The sequence below is a fragment of the Chiloscyllium plagiosum genome, chromosome 5 (genome assembly GCF_004010195.1).
Source record: "Chiloscyllium plagiosum isolate BGI_BamShark_2017 chromosome 5, ASM401019v2, whole genome shotgun sequence".
NCBI lineage: Eukaryota > Metazoa > Chordata > Chondrichthyes > Orectolobiformes > Hemiscylliidae > Chiloscyllium > Chiloscyllium plagiosum.
The window spans coordinates 67,485,715-67,496,387 of record NC_057714.1 but is presented as its reverse complement, the minus strand read 5'-3'; the positions used below and the strand labels follow the sequence as shown (position 1 = coordinate 67,496,387).

Genomic DNA, 10,673 nt, shown 5'->3' with positions numbered 1-10,673 from the left:
AATTTAATGTTTGCCTCTGCTATTTGGGACTTCATACAAAAAACTAAATGATAAGAAAAAAATTACATGCTGAGTGAAAATAATCTGTTTGGAGGCTGTCCTTTTCATGGAGCAATGACAGTAAGAGAATGTGGCATCCTAAAGGAAGGCTGAAGGTAGTGCAAAGGCAAACACTTTCCTTTAGTGACAGTTGATGGTCTAGTACATTTTCTAAATAAACACCAAAGTGTTTTAGATCTGTTGCAGAGAATAAATACAACTTTATTGAAGGATTGCTATCCTTACACATCTTTCTGTAATTAGAAACAGCACAATACAGAAACCAGACAGGGTTAAATTAAGGAAGTACTATACTAACAACCAGAACAAATGATAAGGCGTTCAAGTTGAAGTAATATACTGTCCTTGGGTGGCAATTTCTGCCCCCTTTCATTTATTTTAACATTGCGATTGACAAGTAACATATTGGTATACAAAAGTAGGCATTGCACCATTTTGTTCAGCATTTTAAAGACTGCTCTAAGAACACTTCAGTTCTGCATACTTGTGGGCCACCAAGAATTCATCTTTGAGGCAGTATTTTCAGGACGCAAGTTTCTGAAAAGTTTATGTAGCCTGGATTCCTGCTACGCCTCTGGGCAGCAATACATGTTTCGATACTGTGTGTCAGGCATCGTATTCACCATCAGTATAGGACATTTCCCAAATTAACACCTGGGAAATACAGATAACCCACCAACATTGGCTGCAAATTAGCATTATTTGAACAAAGATGCAAGTTCCAATAATTAAGCTCTTCTCATTATTTTTCCTCTCAGAAAACACATTAGCAGAATCATTTTGCGGCATTGTATTTTCCTCTCGATACGGTTTCCTTACATACATTGAACAACTCATTGAAGACTCAAAATGTAGTAATCCAGTATACTTCAAAAACAGCCTTTGATCCTCAGTACACCTTCTGAAGGAAAAGGGAGAGGCGAAGCCAATAACACAAGGCATTGTATTAAGTTGCTTTCTTCAGGATGCTTTGTCTTCTGTTATGGATGTATGAGCTGGAGACACAGCTTCTGGTTTACGTGCAATTCTGTCCAGTTCTGCTTGTACGTCTGTTAAGACTGGTTTGTGGCCTAAAAATGGAAAAAAAAAGTTGATTGCTTTAGATTTAAAGCAGCAGAAAAGAACGAGATTGGATTTCAATCTACTGCAAATTTAACAGCATATTAGTTACGGCAATAAATTTATAAATAGGCACCAATTTTGAAGATCTGCTCATGTATTTGGTCTTCTATAAATGTTCTTTAAAATCAGAGTCAGGACTAGAATGACACTGGTCGATGTCAGAGGTATACATTGTACTCATGTTCCCACAACTTGTTTGAAAATTTTCAATATGAACATTCTCAAAATGCCATTCAGTTTGGTCTAGTCTAAAAAGCACTTTCCAGTGATGAAAGCATGTAACTTTACTGTATTCTCTGACCACTGTGTCCCTCTCTTAATTGCATTTCACTTTCCCGCCAACATGCAGCAGGCAAGAGCAAGTAAGCTTTAAATAACAAATGCTGTATTACAGTATACTAAGAAAATGAGTATACAACATGATGGAAGAGCAAAGTGAACTATGCATCTGATGATATAGTGTGTTATGAGTGACATAGTTTGTAGAAGTAAACCTATATGCAATAGAATGATGCAGGTCAGTCAGTATGGAGGACATATTTCACATCTGGAACCATTAAGGTGATTACTAGCATCAGCCCTGGTAACCTCAACAAACATTCCTTTAAAGTAACTCAAGAAACCAAGAGTCAAATTCAGATAAACTCCATGAATTTATGGAAATAAGAACTCAGATTCAAGACCTTACAGCACCACTCAAAACAATGCACATTACCATTCTGCAGCTTTCCTTCAGAGATGGTTGATGTCATGTGACAGAGTACAGAAACCCAGTACAACTTACAAAATGCTTTTCGAAGTTTGTTGCATTTTAAAATCAATTCACAGTAAATAATATAAATATAAATAACCCTATTGTCAAATTGAGCCAAAGTAATTGTGTGAATCCAAAGAAACAGTAGCATACAACAAATTCATTTGGACAAAAACCTACCAAAAATGTAATCAAACCTATCCAAACTGCAAACAGACTTCAATAGATACTGCTGCTAAATCACTTAGTATTCTTAAATGATTCAAGTTCAAATTCCAGAATCAGGATCACTGATGAGTGACAATTCAACAATTTCAGATTTTTTTTAAACAAAGAAGGATGTAAAGCTTACATTTTCCAGTTGGATCACATTGAAATCCTAGTTCCTGATAAATTGAGAGCCAATCAAGCTGGATTCATTCACTTCATTTGCAAAAAAAAAAAACAGCTCAATGAATAATGATAGGTATCTAAATACATGCACCCAGAACTTGCTAGTATAGTTGGCCCAGTTCATTACAACATTTTGACAAAAAAAATTGAGCGACAGAATTTTTAAAAATTGTGCATCGTGGATTGTTATCCCTCAGCATTGTGTGAAGCAAAAACGTGGTACAGTACTATCACATTTTTAATATATTGAACTGGTGTTTAAGAAATCAATTTTACCTCAAGGGAAACGTAGGAAATAAGATTAGATGATTAGATTAGATTCCCTAAGGGTGGAAACAGGCCCTTCGGCCCAACCAGTCCACACTGACCCTCCGAAGAGTAACCCACCCAGACCCATTTCCCTCTGACTAATGCACCTAACACTATGGACAATTTAACATAGCCAATTCACCTGACCTGTACATCTTTGGTGCTGCGGGAGGAAACCGGAGCACCCGGAGGAAACCCACACAGACACGGGGAGAATGTACAAACTCCACAGTCACCCGAGGCTGGAATTGAACCTGGGACCCTGGCGCTGTGAGGCCGCAGTGCTAACCACTGAGTCACCGTGCCACCCTAATAAACTGACAAACTGAAAATGATTTTCTGGAATAGAGTAAATTAGTAAAAAACTGTCAGTTGACGATTGTTTGGTTCTAATCTTTTGGATAAAGCCATTTAGAGTCATTGAGTTGTACAGCATGGAAACAGACCCTTCAGTCCAACCTGTCCATGCTGACCAAATATCCTAAATTAATCTAATCCCATTTGCCATCATTTGGTCCATATCCCTCTAAATGCTTCCTATTCATATACTCAGCCAGGTGCCTTTTAAATGTTTTCATTGTACCAGCCTCCATCATTTCCTCTGGCAGCTCACTCCATACACGTACCACTCTCTGAGGAAGAATTTGCCCCTTAGATTACTGAAATTTAAACAATGAACAATGGTATAGCACATATTAAGGACGCTTCTCAAACTAGCTTTTGTCTATAATTGTCTACAAATAAAATTAAATATATTGAGTAACTTACAAAATTGCAAATTTGTGAGATATCCTCTTATCTATTAGATCTCACCTCACACCTATTTCAGAACAGCTTGAGTTCATAATGTCATGACAGTTTTACTTGGAAATGTATTTAAATCCTACAGCATGATTTAATAAGAGATTCTGGACTCATGATTGTAAACAATAGTATTGGAATCATGAATATTCCAAGATAGATTTGCAATATTAGTAATTGGAAGTCTATTCAAATAAAATATTCATAAATATCTCCAATTTCAAGTTAAGAGAATAGGAAGGAAAATCGTGTGTTACGTGATTAGAGGAAGTGGTATGTGGGAAGACAACATGGTGAGTAACTCAAGTTGTTTTTGTTTTTAAAAGAAAGGAAGTTATTCAATTGAGCAAGCACAAAGTATGTTACTCCACAAATCTGACTGAAGTCTTTTAGACTAGGCCATAACTCAACGTACACACCTCCAAACAGTCACAAATAGACCTGTTCAATGACACATCAGGCATCAAGCCAAAATAAAATACATGCAATTTTGTTTTGATGCAACTTTGCAGCATAAACAAGATGTGAAATAATTTAAGTTAAAATCAACAAATATTTAGACATATACAAATGCAAATACTAAAGAAAGGAATGAAACCAGACAGACCTCTTGGCATTGATTTAGACTCTGGAAATAGCATCAACAAACCAAGCCACATTGACCCTGGCATCGACCCAATAATATGGAAAATTGCCCAGGTATGTCCTGTACATAAGGAGGACATATCTAATCCACACTATTATTGTCCTACCAGTTCATGTTCGTACATCAACAAAGAGACTGTTGACAATGCTCTCCTATAAACAAATAAGCTCATCACAGATGCTCATTTTGGATTCCACCAGACATATTCAGCTCCTGATCCAGATTACAGCCTCATTTTAAATATAGACAAAAGAGCCGAACTCAAGAAGGGAGAGGAGGGTGACTGTTCTGATCATAGAAGCAGTATTTAGCCAAGTATTTCATTAAGGAACCCTAGCAAAACTGGAGACTGTGGGAATGGGGGCAAAACTGCTAGTTGGAGTCACACTGGGTATAGCCTTTTTTGGAGTTCAGTCATCTCAGTCCAGGCTCCTGAAAGTAGATATTTTCTAATCAACCACTTCTGTGAAGTTATTACACACCTCTGGAGGTGACTTGAATCCAGGCCTCCTAGTCGAGAGGGAGGGACACTACATTGCACTACCAGAGTCCTCTACAAAGAAGGGGACCAATCACCTCCAGTCCCAGGACATAACTGCAACAGTTCCTCAAGATGAATTTGTCTGACAATCAACAATGGTTTCATGGTCATTATTAGGCCCTTAAATCCAGATGATTTTTATTTTTATTGAATTCAATTTCTACCATCTGGCATGGCTGGATTTGAACCCAGGTCCCTAGAACATTACCTGGGTATCTGGATTTACACTTTAGCGGTAATACCAGTAGATCATCACTTCTCAAAATTCCTTAGGTTACTGCTCAGACTCAACCGTCTTCACCTTTTCTCCCTAAGATCAGAAGTGGAAATGCTTGCTAATGACTACATAATTTTCATTTCTATCTCTTCAGAGAGTGAAATAGCCAATGTGCAAATACAGCACAACCCAGATAACATTCAGGCTTAGGCTGATAAGTGACTGGTAAATAACTCATTATAAATACCAGGCAATGAGCACTGTAACAAAACAAACTATTGCATATTTAACGCTATTACAGTTGCTAAATCCTTCATGATCATCCTTGGGTTTACCATTAACTAGAAACTGATTTGGGCCAGCCATTTAGATGATGAGGCTTCAAAAGCAGATCAGATTTTGGTAATTCTGCAGAAGTACCATATTGTAGAAGTATCATCTTATCGCGCGTCTTCCAAAGCCTGCCCATCATCTACAAGATATCAGTCAGGTATATGATAGAATACTTTCCACTGGCCCGGATGAGTAGCTCCAAAATCAGAAGCAGATTTACACTATCCAGATCAAAGCAGCACACTTGACTGGCCGTCCATTCACCACTGATGCACAGTGGCAGAGGTGTCTATCATCTAGGTGTACTGCAGCAAATCACCAAGGCTTCTTTGACTGCACCTTAAACAACTGGGACATCTACCACCTGCAAAGACGTGAGCAGCAGGCACACAGGAACACTACTATCGAAGTTCCCCTCCATGTCACACACCATCCTGAACTAAAATCACTACCATCTTTCACTGTCCTGGAGTCAACATCCCGGAATTCACATCCTAACAGTTATCTCGAAAGTTTTCCCAGATGTCCCAACAATTTTAGGCAGCAGCTCACCACCACATTTCCCAGGGTAATAGGATTTAGCAGACCATATCACTTGAACAATAAAAGCAATGTTTAATGATGCATCTGCAATAAACTTGTGACACTGTTGTAATGGAAAGTTACTGCACATCTGTGATTGGACTGAATATGCTCGAAACAAACTTCTGTATATTACTATTTAGAGACAGTATTTACCTTTCAGAGTTGCACTGCATTTGACCCCAGGTCAGCAATACCAAGTGTTCAATGTATATCTTGGTCTGAAGGATCTTAACATGGCTATCTATTATTTCTCATCTACACCCCACCTCTAGCAATATCATTTGACAGCAAATTAGATGGATGGCGATATAGTGCTCAAGAGACATAGGAAGGTGGGCAAATCCATCCCCAAAATCCATTCATGGGGTAACCAGAGAAAAAGCACTCAAAAATAGAAGCTAAAGAGATGAAGATGATCTGCTCCTCCAATCACAGCAATTCTTCTGCATTTGCTGCTGACAGCTAGTAATGAAGTATAGGGCATGAGGAGAAGATGTTTCTAAAAGGGGTCACAGGGAGTGGGCAGGAGTTCCAAAGAGAGGTACAGGAAGTGGGCAGTTCCAAACGGGGCCTCAGGGAGAGGAGAGGCTTCCAAATGGGTGTACACAGACAGCAGAAAGCTCCCTAACCTTAATCTTCAACATTCACTCCCTTTACCACCAAAGCAATAGCAACAGTGTACATCACCTACAAGAAGCACTGTAGCAATGCACCAAGTCTCGTTTGACAGCACTTTTCAAACTAGTGACCTCTACCCCTAAAAGGGCAAGAGCAGATCTATGAGAACATCACTAGCTGCCTGTTTTCCTCCAAGTCATACATCGTGACTAGTATTATATTAACATTTCTTCTCTAGCAGAGGGTCAAAGTCTGCAGCTGCCATTCAGTGCTGTAGGTGTAACTACACCACTTAGACTACAGCATTCGAGAGGTCAGCTCAGCACCACATTCTCCATGGCAATTACGGATGAACAATAGATGCTGGCCTAGCCAGCAATATCCACTTTCCCTGATAAAATAAGTTTGGCCGTGTCAATGTTCTCCATATGCCAGAAGAACATGCAGAGTTTCATAGAGATTGTCTCAACTTAGTGAATCCTAAAACTGGTACAAATCAGGAGACCATTCCGCTTTTTGTCTGCGCACCAGGTTTCCCGAATTAGAAACTCATCTAGTTCCAATCTCCTTCCTTCTCTCTGTACATTCTTCCTGTTCAGGTAAGAGTCTAATTCCTTTATGAATGGATTGTTTGGATTTGGATTACCTAAGAAGCAGGACCACAATAGATTTTAAAAGGAGAAAAATATCTGTAAAGAAAATGCTAACAAGCATACAGAGAAAGGACTGGGATTGATTTTTTGACTGTCACTATGTTGTAGGTTCACAGTTGTACATTCAGCACCAAAGTGCAGTATTGCTAATGCTGAAATATTCACCCTCTATTTAACGTATTCACGAGTCCTGAACTCCAACTGGTGGGTTAGTGTTATTCCTCTGTATGAAGTGGAAAGGAGAAACAATTTCAACCACCTTTATCTTTCCCACAGTATTAGGTTGGAGAAAGTGAGGACCTCAGATGCTGGAGTACCAGAGTTGAAAGATGCGGTGCTGGAAAAACACAGCAGGCCAGACAGCTTCCGAGAAACAGGAGAATCGATGTTTCGGGCACAAGCCCTTCTTCAGGAATGAGACTGATGTGCCAAGCAGGCTGAGATAAAAGGTAGGGGGGGAAGGAATTTGGGGGAGGGGCACTGGGAATACGATAGGTAGAAGGAGGTGAGGGTGAGGGTGATAGGCCGGAGAGGAGGTGGGGCCGGAGAGGTTGGGAAGAAGATTGCAGGTCAAGAGGGTGGTGCTAAATCTGAGAGCTGGGACTGAGATAAGGTGGGGGGGAGGGGAAATGAGGAAGCTGGAGAAATCTACATTCATCCCGTGTGGTTGGAGGGTTCCTAGGTGGAAGATGAGGCGCTCTTCCTCCAGGCGTCTTGTGGCCAGAGTCTGGGATGGAGGCGGCCAAGGACCTGCATGTCATTGGCGGAGTGGGAGGGGAAGCTAAAAAGTGTTCAGCCAAGGGACGGTTGGGTTGGTAGGTGCGGGTGTCCCAGAGGTGTTCCCTGAAACATTCCGCAAGTAGGCGGCCTGTCTCCCCAATGGAGAGGAGACCACATTGGGTGCAGCGGATGCAATAAATGTGGAGGTGCAGATGAACTTGCGACGGATATAGAAGGATCCGTTGGGGCCTTGGAGGGAGGTGGGGGTATGTGTGGGCGCAAGTTTTGCACTTCTTGCGGTTGCAGGGGAAGGTGCCGGGAGTGGAGGTTGGGTTGGTGGGGCGTGTGGACCTGACGAGGGAGTCGCGGAGGGAGTGGTCTCTCCTGAATGCAGATAGGGGTGGAGAGGGAAATATATCCCTGGTGGTGGGGTCTGTTTGGAGGTGGCGGAAATGACGGAGGATGATACGGTGTATCTGGAGGTTGGTGGGGTGGAAGGTGAGGACCAGTGGGGTTCTGTCCTGGTGGGGATTGGAGGGACGGGGTTTAAGGGCGGAGGTGCGGGAAGTGGAGGAGATGCGGTGGAGAGTGTCATCGACCATGTCGAAGGGCAAATTGCGGTCTTTGAAGGAGGAGGCCATTTGTGTTTTCGGTAGTGGTATTGGTCCTCCTGGCAACAGATGCAGTGGAGGCAGAGGAATTGAGAATATGGGATGGCGTTTTAACTGAGGGCAGGGTGGGAGGAGGTGTAATCTGTTGTCAGCATAGGCTACCTTTCTGCATTGAATTTTTGACAGCATGAAAGAAAGCAAATAGAATGAAAAACAGGATTGTGCCATGAATATCCAGGTAATAGTCAGCACAGGTGGAACCTTGAAATGATTATGATGCATTATTTTAAAAAAGCTTAAGGAAGAGAGATTCAGGCAGGTCAATAGCAAAGTTAATATCAGAAAGGGCAAATGCCTTTGACAGAAAGTGGGCAAAAACAGATTCATTTAAATAAATCATACCAAGATTTCAGTTGTGTCTAGATGCTAACTCAATAATCATTACTACTACAGTACAGTATCATATTTGTGGTATTGTTGAAGTTGGATGGGGTGTGGTATTTATTCCCCAGTGGAACTAACTTGCTGCAATATGCAGTCAGCCAATTTGGTTAAAAGGAGGCACAGAGAGAAGAAAAATAAACTCTTAGTGGTTTCCTTCCCAGTGGCATTTAATAATAATTGATAACTGTGCAGAAGTGTCTGAACATATGAATCTCACATTTCAAGTCTGGAACCAGATAAGACTGTATAAGACATCACAAACGCATAGATAGTGCTGAGAAAGTTGAACAACCGAATGGATGCCAGATGGGCAATCTGCTTTTTGAGCATTACACACAAGGCAACATCTGGGGATAGACAGCGAGGTACACCTGTCTTCACTTTTCATAGAAGTCTGTAACATTAAGGAGGACACAGACTTCAAACATTGCGGTCACAACCAACTCCTGGTCTGTCCACATTTGTATTACCTTGGTGTCCAGGAATTTCAGACCCTCAGTTATGTTTTCCAATTAAATGTTCATGTTGCCGAACTGCTGGCTATAGCAACCAGGTAATAATATTCTTGAGCACTGTAACTAGCTGAATGAATAAAATTGCACTTTTATGGAACTTTTACTTGATTTACACATCATTATACTGATGGTTTGAATTATTATAAACCAATGGATGTGACCTAGGTACATAATGAATTAACAGAGAGAGATTCAAGTGGTGCTTTATACGCCAGCAGTAAAAATGAGCCAATACTGACACTATGTACACTTTAAATTGCACTTATCTCATGATATTCAATTGGCATTCATCAACTTAGTTCAATACAATTTCAATTTTAAGCGCAGAGTACACTTTCCAAAATTTTCAAAAATATTTAATTGTACTAGACTGAATTTTTTTACATGCATTCTAAAATGGACATCAGTTATTTCTGCAACTGCTTTTTCTAAAATAAAACTATAAATCATCATAGCTAGAACTGCAAAGCTGGTCTGACTGATGTACATTTTTACCAATCAATTCGGACAATAAAGACCAAGTAGTTTGCAAACTGATGATAACTGGTTTCTTTTGTGCCCAATGGCTTTAAAAACAAAACAAAATTGGCATTCAAATTTAAAGCAAACTGGAATAAAGTAAAAAGAATGGACATGCTCAGCCACTGTGAAAGAAAGTTAATTTGTGCAACCTTTGTGATTCCAAAAAGCTCAAAGCTTAAGCAAAACACTGACCTTAACGGGGCCAACAACCTGCAGCAACTGTCACCACACACAGAACAAGAAGAAAGTTAGAACAAGAATGCATTGTGCAGACATACAATGTCTAAATTTAAAATGTAAAATGAACCATTAACCAATGATATGTTGGTTACACTCCACGGTTCAATATGCCAAAAATACCAGGGGTTTATTTACAACAAATAATATGGTCACACAAATTAAGAAGCAACTATTATTCTTACAAGCAGTTTTGCATTCTTTGATATAGCTTTTGGAGTCATCTCAGTGAAGTGGTCAATTTGAATTATGACAGATGGCTGTTTTTGGGATGAGGTAACTGCCTTCTTGAGGTCATGTAAAATACCCGATGGCAGAATTTCAGGAAATGTAGTGATGTCACTGAATATCCTGATCATTACTAACCACTCAACCAACATTGCTAAGACAATCTGTTTGACCAAGCCTCTTATTAGCGTTTGCAGTAACCACGTTTTCCTACATTACAACAGAATAGACACCATAAAAACAATGACTGCAGATGCTGGAAACCAGAGTTTAGATTAGAGTGGTGCTGGAAAAGCACAACAGTTCAGGCAGCATCCGAGGAGCAGGAAAATCGACATTTCAGGCAAAAGCCCTTCATCAGGAA

General features: G+C 40.3%; 1 protein-coding gene across 1 annotated transcript in view; it reads right to left on the bottom strand.

The window, feature by feature from the left end:
- Window positions 1-229: 229 nt before the first annotated feature.
- LOC122549956 (cytoplasmic dynein 1 light intermediate chain 1-like) overlaps window positions 230-10,673 on the bottom strand; it is a 52,255-nt gene continuing 41,811 nt past the window's right edge. Inside the window, exon 13 of the mRNA XM_043690239.1 lies at window positions 230-1,130. Coding sequence (XP_043546174.1) covers window positions 1,021-1,130 — 110 coding nt within the window. The 3' untranslated portion in view covers window positions 230-1,020. The remainder of the gene's footprint in view (window positions 1,131-10,673) is intronic.